This window comes from Desmodus rotundus, chromosome 1, assembly GCF_022682495.2.
Source record: "Desmodus rotundus isolate HL8 chromosome 1, HLdesRot8A.1, whole genome shotgun sequence".
Taxonomy (NCBI): Eukaryota; Metazoa; Chordata; class Mammalia; order Chiroptera; family Phyllostomidae; genus Desmodus; species Desmodus rotundus.
In genome coordinates, this window is record NC_071387.1 from 165,950,548 (window position 1) to 165,962,742 (window position 12,195).

Below are 12,195 nucleotides of genomic sequence, written 5' to 3' on the forward strand. Positions count from 1 at the left end.
CTTTGGCTGAAAAGAAGCCTCAGTTTTGCTTGGCAAATTTACAGAAATGGAAACAGCTGGCATCAATAAGAGGAATGCCAGAGGGGAAAGCCGGCTTCATTTGGCTGCCAGAAGAGGAAATTTGTCTCTGGTGAAAGTTCTAATAGACTCTGGAGCAGATGTGAATTTAAAAGATAAAGCAGGTTTGGATTCTTTTCATTTTAATTGTGTTTATAATTTGAATTCACTAAAATAATTTGAACTCACACCCACCACCCCAATTTTGAATTTGGCTGCTATATAGCAGGTAACTTTGAACAATCTTTTTTACTATTAGTTGAATAGTGAGATTAATATTAGTTCCCACGTGAAAATAACCTTCTTTTAAGCAGTTTTTAATATACCTTTGGGAGAATTCAGTGAGAGTATACAGAATGGGGAGTAAGGGAAGCTTTATGTATTAAACCTTTTCCTTGGAGCCCTTAATACCATTCCCTAACTTTGGAGAGCTTGTAAAATTTTTTCCATTTTTGTTCCTTTTCCCTTTCGCCCCCTCTTTCTACTTTTCCTTTTTTCTCCCCTCTCTTAATTTTATTTTAAACCTCCAGTTTTAAGTTGATCTTTTAACATTTTGCTCAGCCCAGAAGAATCTTGTGTAGGGAATTTCAGAGGGAAACACTCGAAGACTGGTTGAATCACATGTCATCTTAAGGAGAAATGTGACAGTGGAAGGGTACTAGTAGAAAAGTCAGGCGTGATCTTACTGTATTTAATATCTGATTTGAAACAAATTGACATGATTAATATTCACTCTGGTCCCATTATATTTAATGTTCTGTGAGTCTTCTGTTTTGGCACTTCTACCAAAATATTTTTTATGACCTCAATCTATTTTTTAAAATAAAACATTTCAAGGCCATAGTTTTCAATATTATTTTTTTTCTACTAGTATATACTTTTGAATCAACCTAGATGTTAATTCCATCAGTGCAAATAAACTTAATGATAGATTTATTACATGAATGTCAATTTGTAAGCCATAGCTTGTTTTGTTTTTTCCTTTTTTCCTATTTTAGGTTGGACACCATTACATAAGGCTTCTCGTGAGGGATCTAATGATATCATTATAGAGTTGTTAAAAGCTGGTGCTAATGTTAATTGTGGAAATCTAGATGGAATTCTGCCCTTACATGATGCTGTTGCAAATAATCATTTAAAGGTACAGTGCACATCAGTTGGTTCCCGTTACTCTTTTTTAGAAAAATGAGTGAAGAAAATGAAGGTGTTTTATTATTTATTTATCCTCTCCTGAGGATATGTTTATTGATTTTAGAGAGGGAGGGAGGGAAGTGAGAGGGTAGGAGGGAAAGAAACAGAAACATTGATGTGAGAGAAAAATATTGATCAGTTGCTTCTAGTACACTCCCTGACAGGGGACTGGACCTGCAACTTTTTGGTGTACTGGATGATGCCCCCACCATCTGAGCCACTGAGCCAGCATTTTAAATTGAGAACTAATGTGATTCCTTACAACAAATTATTTTTGAAGGCTTAAAATTGCAAATGAAGATAAGACATTGTGTATAGATTGGAAAATCAATATATTTACTAATGAGTCATTTTTCCATTATCTCTTTATTACATAACTCATGTAAATCAGAATAAAATAAATGGGTTGAGAGTAAACACAGGCTATAAATCTAATACATTCCATTTTTAATGGTCTTAAATGATTTTGCTATTGCTCATAAAAGAGTGGAATTATAGCGATGATACATGTAACAGCTAGACTTTATTCTTTGAGGTCCCAAAGAAATGGGTAAAAACACAAGGAGCTTGTTACTTGGGGGTTTGTTTTATATTTTTCTCCTTATTTTTCCTAATCAAGCAAGGTGGCAAAAATATCATAAGAGAAGACTACTAGGGTCACTATTTTAATACACTGCATTTCAAATCTAGACTTTAAAATTCTTTAGATTTTTAAACATATCTTTTTGTTTGGTAAACCATAGGAAAAAACTTTTTATTGTTATCAGTGCGCAATAAAGATTTCAGGAATAATCATAGGCTCTAAAAAATAGTTAAGAAAACTATCACGAATAGCAACAATATAAAGCTAGGCTTCATATATAAATTTTTTCAGATCTCTCACTAATACCTATTTAATTTTGTAAATGTATGTAACCACTGTTTTCAGCCTAAATGTAATCATGTGAAAGAACAGAGTTATTGAATGTATGATCTGAGATAAAAGATGTAAACTAATGATTAAGAATAATACTAGATGGGTGGGTTAAAGAAGCTCTTTTGCCTTTAGGGCATTTACACTAAAAAAAGAATAGACAAAATCTCAGGATTATATGATTTTGAAATGGAAAAAATGAAAAGGGAAGATTCATTAAAGTGATGAACTTACTGGCTATTTGTACAGGGAAAAGGCCACTTAGAGTGAAACCATTTTTTTCAAGGTAGCAAGCAACATTCTTAAGAGACATCTTTATTATAAGCTCTTTTTAAACCGTTCTCTACAATCCCTGCCTGGGTGCCCCAGTTGGTTAGAGTGTCATCCCAATACATCAAGGTTGTGGGCTCTATTGCTGGCAGGGCACGTACAAGAATCAACCAATGAATGCATGAGTAAGTGGAACAACAAATTGATGTTTCTCTCTCTAAAAAGACATCAATTAAAAAAACAAAAAGAGTTCTCTACATGCATTGCAGAATGGGTGTAACTTCCATACACTGGTATAACACTATTCTCATCATAGTCAGCAGATAGCATTCTTAGAGACATCTTTATTACAAGTGTTCTTACATACTTCTCTACATGCATTGCAGAATGGGTATAACTTCCATTCATTGATATAACACTATTCATACTAGCTAGCAAGTAGCCACAACAAACTATTGATGCAATTACATGGATGAATCTCAAAATTATCATGCTAATTGAAAGAAACCAGACACAAAGACCATACACTGTATAATTTTATTCATATGAAATTCTATAAAAGGCAAACTTTGTAGTGATTGAAGCAGATTGAAGAGCCAAAAGGTGGTGGGAAAGGATTGACTGCAGAGCCATAACAGATTTTTTTCTGATGGTGGAATGTTTCTAAGTCATGATTATAGTAGTGATTACTTCAGTAAAGCTGTTAGGAAAAGAAAGAAAGAAAAAGAAAAACAGGTGAGAGACCTATTTTTTGGTCATCTAATTTTTGCCAAGCTCTTTGTTCCTCAGGTCCATCCCCTTACGTTACCTGGCACTCTCTCCTAACTCTAGCTTTAGCCTTTCCTGTTCAGTGCCTTCCAGCCCTCTCGTGTTCTCGTAGACTTTTTCCTATGAATGAGTATAATTGAAAAACAGCTGCTTAGGGGCCTGTTTTCTGAGCAAGTTCTCTGTGTCTTCCATACCAATATATTAAATTAATCCATGTTAATATATTAAAGTCCAAGTCCTAGAGAAAGGCCTTGTCTTAACACACAGGCAGCATAGTCATTGTTTATATGGCGTAAGTTTTTTAAGAGTCTAGAAAAGCTTCCTTTTCCAAAAATAGCTCTCTCTTTCCTCCATATAGTGTAGGAAAGATAGAATAAGGAATCTGTATTTTAAAATAATTCCACAAGTGACTTTAATGATCACTTAGGCATCAAAACTACTGGATTGAGGCACTGTTCACCCCATCTTTCTAAAAAATAAAATACCTTTACTCAGACTTCACTAAGGTATATATATATGCAGGTTTCATCAAAAAAATCTTTGCAGGAGACTGTTCCCATATGGCATTTATCTCCTGTTTTTTATTACCTCAGTTGGTCTTTTTTACAACTCTTAAGGAAAAGAGATAGGATTGGGGACTCATTTCATTAAGAGCCCACTATGTGCCATGTGAGCCCTGTACTTTACAAGGGCTCACATTTGATCATCATAGGTGATAAAAATAAGGCTCAGACGGTAAGTAAGTTGCTCAAGGACATAGCTAGTAATTAGTAAGAGTGAGTTCTGTGTACTTGACTTTAAAATAAGTGTTTTCCTTTATGCTGTGCTATCTCTAGACTGATGGAGCAAATAAAGGGCTACCCCTGTCATCTCAGCTGGCCCATTTGCTCCTAAACTTCTTCTTTATCCATGAACACAAGCAGGAATAGAAAAGCTACTACTAGCGCATCACATATCTCTATTTTAACAAAATTCTGACCATCTTAATTAGAAGGTTTTTTAGTGGTTTGAGTCCCTTGCCTCATGCAAATGGAATCACTGGCAGATGGTTTTTACTAATTGACTTATACCACAAACTAAGTAGTAGCCATCTTTAACTTCGATAAATTACAAACTGACTTGTAATACAAAACCTTGAGTTATTTAGAAAAACCTTATTTGTACTGGAAGATTATTTTGCCCCTAAAATGTCAGTCTCTCACCTCAGTTCCCTTTTCTATAAAATGATGGAGTTGGAGTAGATTATTTGTTTCCATTTGTCTGTAACATTATGTGACTATAAATCAGTTATTTAGGACACATATTTACATAGACATTATTCGATTGGATATTAGGTTTCCTGAAATATAATCCAAATAGAATTTTATTCAGCTATGTCAAATGGCAATTTATAATACAATTTAAATATGGTATAGTTCTGAAGTGGGTTTTTTTAAGTTTTTTAAAAGATTTTATTTATTTATTAGAGGGAGAGAAACATCCATTGGTTGCCTCTTGCACTCCCGCAACAACCCGCAACCCAGGCATGTGTCCTGACAGGAAATTGAACCAGCGACCTATCTGCTTGTAGGCTGGCACTTAATCCACTGAGCCATACCAGCGAGCCACACCAGCCAGGGCTGTGAAATGATTCTTGCTCCCTTCTCCACCCATCCTCCAGCAGCTTGTGGGGAGGAGGACAAAGGGCTCTGTTAAAGAAATTGAATAAAACTTTCTGCACACAGTCTATTTATGTCTGCCTCTTACTGCAGTAAAGGCAGCATATCTGGTACTTCCATGTCACCATATTTGGTTCCTATGGGAATGAATCAAGCCAAATCAGTGGGTCCATTTGCAGTTGTTATATCAAATTTAATAAATACTCTTGACCAGAATTTGAAAACTTTTTTGATAACTTTCAATGCTGGGTAGTGGTGTCTTATAATGAAAGCAGAAATTATTGATCTAAGGTGTTAATAAAGATAACTTTGGAAAAATACCTCTAGGCAGCTGAGATTCTACTGCAACATGGAGCAAACCCTAATCAAAAGAGTCAAAAACAGAGGACTGCTTTGGATGAAGCAGATGATGGAAAAATGAAAGAGCTGCTAAAATCTTATGGTGCTACTGAGACTGATAATAGAGATGAGAATAACGCTATAGCCACTGGTCTGTATGTCAATATTGCTTACTGTTTCTATAGATGTATACCTCTACTTAGAAAAATAAAATCTTTATATTTGTAGTATAAATTGTTTTATAACTGGGAATAGATGTTTTGTATGTTTTAAACTCTTGATAAAACATATACTTTTAGAAAGTAAATTTTCTAAACTTGGTTTAATTTATAAATCCTATGATCCGATTTGATTTGGAATAAAACCCATACTATTTATTAAACGAACATTAATCATCCTAACATTGGGTGACATAGAGATGTAACTGAAACTACGCAGATTGGTTTACCTATAGTGAAGACAGAAAAGAATAGACTACTAGACAATCTGCAACCCAGATTTCATTACTTCACATTTTGTAATGATTCATATGAAAGGTAGACTAATGCCAGCTTTTAAAGAATCTAATATTCTAATGCTAGAATATGAATTTGTTAAGCAAGTATATGGGTATGTGTGTAATATAATAGTGAAAAGTATTTGAAGGTAATGTATAGCCAGGCAAAATTTTATGAACCATTTTTTAGCAGTGGTTTGAATTTAAATAATATAAGGAATTGCCAAGGATAATCATTGTGTCATGTTTTACTAGTAAGTTATATCACGTGTAGGTCAAGGTCAAAACTGAGAGAAGGTTCCTCTTTTTATTGCCTACTACTATATGGTAAGTCCATAGCATTAGGGTCTTTTTTAGATCCCCATTCACAGATCTCTGTCCCTCTCCACAGCCATATCTGAAGGTTCAGGCCCCATGATTTACTTGTATGTCAGCTCAATTTAGGAGAAGCCTTGCATTTGAAGTTATTGAGCACTCTGTTATGAAGTGCTGTATCTATTCCAACTTGTCTGTTGTTTCTTGTGCACATTATTTCCTTGGTCAGGTACTCCCAAAGGGATGAGGGATATAGCATACAATGGTTGCATGGAGAAAGGGAATCCAGAATGGGAGAAGGGTCAGAGAGAACTTTACAATAAATCGTAGGCATAGTGATTAAGAGCACAGACTTTGGGATCAGATCTGGTTTCAGTACTAGCTGTGTGACAGTTAGGCAACCGCTTGAATCCCTCTAAGCTTCACTTTCCTCTTGTGTAATTGATATAATAAACTACTTATATCACAGGGTTTATATGAAGATTAAATAAGATGATTCAGGAAAAGAGTTTGGTATCCAGCATGTGATAAGTATTCAGTAAATGTTAGCTGTAATTAGTCAATTGATAGGTAATACCAAGTTGTTGACCAACACTAAGACATTATAATAATTGTAGACTTAATTTATCTATTCCTGTCACCATTGTAATTGATAAAATGAAGCTGAAGTTTTGCACATTCTTACTGTATTTTCTAATTTTACTTCTTAAAGTAAAAACTGCTACTGTCCAGGCAAAAAGATACAAATCGTGTTATTGTGATGACTTAAAAACTGTTGATCCACCTTCTCTTTCACACCAAGAAAAAACAAGAGAAAGCCTTCCTATGGTGAGTGAAGTTGAAATCCTTTGTTCTTCAGACTAAAAAGTGCCGTTCTTTGGGCCAGCCAGACTTTCGTTATTGGCAGCACTCTTTCCCTTTTAAGGACATGCAGCTTGAAAATGCTTTTTATCATTAAAAAAAAAAAAAGCATAATTGAATGGAATGAACCAAGAAGATATGTTGTATGGTTAATTCTCATGTGTGGTTACATGAGAATTCTCATGTATGGTTATCTGCATTAAGAGTTATAGATTAGCTTCTGTCTTTTACACCTAGATTTGGTTCTTTAGCTACTTCTTATCCCACAGACACTGCCAGTGTTAATAGTGTGTCTTCATTCTTCCAATTCCTAAAAGTTTCTAGGATATATACTAGGTAGAAAAGACCCCAAAACTCAGAAGAGAGGAATGCAATCTGGGTTAGCCATCCTGGATCCCACATGGTTTATAGTGATAGATTGTGTTTGCTATATGTGAAACCTGTCATATAAAGGTATATTTTTGCAAAAACAGCAGTGGTTGCTCAATAAAATATATATTAATTGATAAGATATATATCCTTAATTTGACAGAAACACAAAGCATAGATCCTCACTACTCACTTCTTAAGCAAAATAGTACCCTCAGTGAAATATTATTTTGAGTAAGACTATGTATGTTGATTGCATTTCTCTTACATACTTTCTGTTAGTGAAGAGAAGGAAAATGTCATTCATTGAACCCAAATTATGATTAATCATCTAATTTATACCTTAAATATATTAAGTGGTATTCAAGCTAAATTACATTTGCCTCAGCACTTTGAAAATATTTTGCATTGTTTCCTGGTATCTGTTGTAATAGATGAAAAGTCAACTGTCAACCAAATTGTCAATTCCTTGTAGATAATCTGTCTTTTAATCTCAGTTTTTAAGATTTTTCTCTTACTCTTTTATGTTCTACTGTTTTGCTGGGTTGTGTCTAAATGTGGATGTGTTTTTATTAGTTATACTCAGGACTAAACATGCTCTTTTAATGTGAAGACATTTCTCATTTGTGTCTGGAACCTCTCAGTCCTTATATCTTTGAATATTGCCTTTCCTCTATTCTGTGTTCTCTTTTTTTGGAACTCCTATTTAGATGTCTGTTAGACTCATCTCCATGTGTCCTAATACATTTTTCATGTTTCCCATCACTTTCACTCTACATATTATATTCTGGGTGGTTTCCTTTGATTTCTCTTCCAATTCATTATTTTCCTCCTCAAACCTTCATCTCTTCAATCTATACATTTGACTCTTTCATTTTAATGACTGTTTTTACTTCTAGAAATTGTCCCCTTTTCAAATTTTTGTTTAAAAAAGAAAACAAAACAAAAAAACTTTTCTGCTCTTCCCTTACAATATTGATAGCATAAAAAAAAATCTTTCCAAACATTTTAAAAGGAATTTTCAACTCTCCTTCTGACTTTTTCATCATAACATGATTCTTCATGTGGTTTGTAATTTCTTTTTAATGCAGTCTCACTTCAGTGATGGTTGTTTACTGTGGGAATTTTGGTGAGTCTGGGCTTCCTGTTTAACATTTGCCTCTGTTGGGGCCTTAGAGGGTTGTCAGTTGCACATCAATTTTTATGCTCATTTCTCAGTTTGGGTTTCAGAACCACGCATTTTGTAAATTTAGTCCTCATATACATGTGTGACAAAAGTAGGTCTTTGTCGGGGGGCTTTAACGCAGCCCCCGGGTCTGCCATGGATGAAGAAAAAGACTACCAAGACATGATCTGCTTGGGGAGGAAAGGTGGCCAATCTCTCAAAGGAGAAGGACCCAGAGCCTTTCTCTCCAGGGGCTTTTATTAGGTTCATTCACATAGGAATGCAGATAAAGCTCATCAATCATTGTCAGCCAGTAAGGACTAAACAATACAGGATTTACAGAGAACTTGAGGGCTTAGTCTGAGCTACAGCCAATCAGCTAGAGGGCCATAAAACCTTAGGCGCCAGACTCATCTCAGGTCTGGACCCTTATCTTTTAAGCTGAGGGTACAGATTAAGTAGGTTTCACAGGAATGTATGTATTTTTCTTAGGCCTGATTCCCCAGGGAATCCGCCCCTCCCAGCACAGGACTGCACCGCCCTCTGTTATTGCTTCAGGCTCAAGTCAGACAGGGAAGTAAAGCAGCCAAGAGATTAGGAGACTTCTTGCAGACAGAATGAGGACTCAGGCTATTTCAAAGCCGAGGGGCGAGGGTCCATCACCCCCTTTTGCCACAGCCCCCCGAGTCCTTCCCTGCGACCTTATCCCTGGTGACCAGAGCCTGTCTTAGGTTGATCCTCCCTTGAGGATTCTTACCCATCATTGGCTAGCTGGCCAAGCTCAGGGCCAAGCAGGGTGAAGTGGGCAGAGGTGGCACTTCTGCCAGGGAGATAGGCTTTGTCTCCCTAGTGGCTTATGGTCCCAACTCTGACTCAGCCTTAACCATGGGGGGTTACAGCCTCTGAAACGAGGCTGGGCGGTTCCCAACAGGTCTTTTCTACCTAAAGCCCTGGATGGGTGCCAAGAAAGTTTTTCTAATTCTCATCTAATCTAAAGTGCACCCACCCTGGGCCACTAGCAGTATGCAGGAACTCCATTATAACTCCCTCCTCATGCAGGCTTGAGGCCTTATCTCCTGTTCTTCTATGGGTATTGAAAACCTAGCCCCTAATATCTGTGTTTGTTCTAAATTCCTCATGGGCCACTGCTAGCTTGATTTCTGGCACCAGGGAATTTCCCTTTCTTTTTCCATTTTTAGCTCTGTGTGTGTGTGTATGTGTGTTTAAAGTTTATTGTATTTTGTCCAGTGTTTCCATGTGTTGGTAGTAGGTTCTTCTATATCAACTCAGCCTGCTATATTGTATCTTACAGGTATATTTTCATGTAAAGATCAGAACATTATGAAAAACCACTCTATTGTTACTAAATCTATGGGTATTTGCTTTAGGAATGATGTATATCATTTTAGATGCCTAGCCTTAGAGAATACGTAGTGGAAGTGTAGGAGTCTAAAGAAAACCAACTTTACAAAAAAGAAAAAGAAAAACTAAAATGAAATACAAGGACTTTAAATGTAAAATTGATTTTGAACATTAGAAATTTCAAACCAAATTGGAAGTAAGGAGTAACTCTGTGGCCACATACAAAGGAAATGAGATGATTTTAGTTTGGTGCTACCTTCAGATCACAGCATATAGGCAGCCTTCTTCTCTATCCCATATTTAAGAAGTACAGAAATAATAATAATCAACATTCACTGAGTACTTACCATGTGGCAAGCTGTCCTCTAACTACTATCTTAACATAGTCAGTCTTCATAATAACCCTTCTAGGTAGGTTCTGTTATTGTCATTATTTTCCTTATTATAGATGAGGAAGCTAAAGTAAGAGAGGTTAAATAATTTAATCCACAATTACATTTCCATTAAGTACCAATGCCAGAATTAAACTCCAGGCAATCTGGCTCCAGAGCCTGTATTCTTTACCATCGTGCAATATTGTACAAAATTTAAAAGAGGTGTCAGAGTCAAAGATGATTCTGCCATAGTAAAAACAGTAAATCTGGAATAAAATCACAGTGAAGTTTTATAGTAAGAAGAATGAAAACTGTGTAAAACTGCTTGTTCCAAAGATACATCCTAGGTTGGGGGGGGGGTGTTTGTTTGTTAAGGTACTCGAGCAGTAGTGAAGGTGGAATATGGAACTGGTATGGGAGCGAAAGCTTATGGCCAATGGTGGCTAAGACTACATGCATCCTCTATATAAGGCAAAACAGAAAAAGAAAGTCAGCATCAGAAGTTGTTTGCTTTATCCGAACCTGTAGGTAGAAGCTTAGCCTGGGCCTAAATTCAGACCTTTAATTTGCTTTTATAACAACCATAGCCATTCATTGTAAAAAGAAATAAATCTCATTGTTTATTTGTTTTGCATATTTGTATTTTATAGTTTTATTTTGGTTCATTTTATAAATGACAGCAATGAGATTGCTTTTCAACATAATTAGATGGTTTCATTATGTGCATTTTCCATGTCCCTTCTGGGCATCAAAGTAAAATCTCAGAGTAATATACTTAGAAGACTTTGAAGATCTGTACATTTTAAAAATGAATGTGTATTGAGAATATATTAAAGGACAGATAATATGAGCCAATTCATCAGTTGTCATCTTTTGAGCAACAAGTACATATCCAACAGTGTGGAGACCACATGTAAATGTAAAAATCATGCTCCTGCCTACAAGATCTCATTATCGTGATAGAGGAATATAATATATATGGCATACATATTAGTACTAAAGTCTGTAGCACTAAAATTCTTAAGTAATTCTGAGAAAGGAAAAGTCAGTATGGATTAGATTACTAAGAGGTTTCTTGTATGAGATGGGTGTTATATAATAATAAGCAGTATTTATTGAGCTCTGACTTTGTGCTGGCACTGTCCTAACCATTTTACTTGTGTTATTCAATTCAAGCAAGGAGAGTAAGTGATTTGCTGGAGTTACCAGCCAGGAAGAGATGAAGTCAGAATTTACACCCAGGCAGTCGGTTCAAGAATTTGCTTTATGATTCCATTTCTCATAAGAAAGAGAGGAATCTGGGCAGAATAAATTGAAGACATTCCAGAAAGGAATATTAATACTGATAGGGGTATAAAGATGTGGTCTTAAATCTTCTTTGTGAACTTTTGAGTAGTGTTTTGTATTTCTAATATTATGTGCAATATTTTAATAGTGTGCAATGATAGTCATAAAGCCTTAAAGTAAACTTATTGTATATACGTTATCTTTAAATAATATGTGCTGAGTTGTTTGGTTTTCTCCTGCACCTATAATTTCAACAGAAGTCAATGAAAAATTCTGATTCTATTTTTTAGAAATAGATCTGCTACTTAAATCAAGATATATTTTAAGTTTATTTTTCCCTCAAATATGCAATATTTATACAGTTAAAATTAAAGCACGAGCACACTTTGAATGTAAAGGGAAATGAGTATTTTTTAAATTTAAATTATATTTTACTGTTTATGCTATTACAGTTGTCCCAATTTTCCCCCTTTGCACTCCTCCACCCAGACCCCTGCCCCCTCTCCCTCAGGTAATCCTCACACCGTTGTCCACATCCATGGGTCTTGCCATATATATTCTTTGGCTACTATATTCCCTGTGCTGAACTTTGTATCCCCATGACTGTTCTGTAACAAGCAATTTGTACTTCTTAATCCCTTCACCTTTTTTTGCCCATCCCCCTACTTCCACTCCCATCAGGCAACCATCAAAATGTTCCCATCAATTCTGTTTCTGTTTTGCTTTTTCATTTATTTTGTTTTTTAGATTCAATTATTGATTTTATTGCC

At 35.5% G+C, this 12,195-nt stretch overlaps 1 protein-coding gene across 1 annotated transcript in view; it reads left to right on the forward strand.

Annotated features, from left to right (window-relative positions):
• The window catches only part of ANKRD31 (ankyrin repeat domain 31), a 121,167-nt gene that overhangs the window by 80,215 nt on the left and 28,757 nt on the right, over nt 1–12,195 (forward strand). The window contains 4 exon segments of the mRNA XM_045197850.2: nt 57–182; nt 1,056–1,198; nt 5,185–5,347; nt 6,720–6,835. Coding sequence (XP_045053785.2) covers nt 57–182; nt 1,056–1,198; nt 5,185–5,347; nt 6,720–6,835 — 548 coding nt within the window.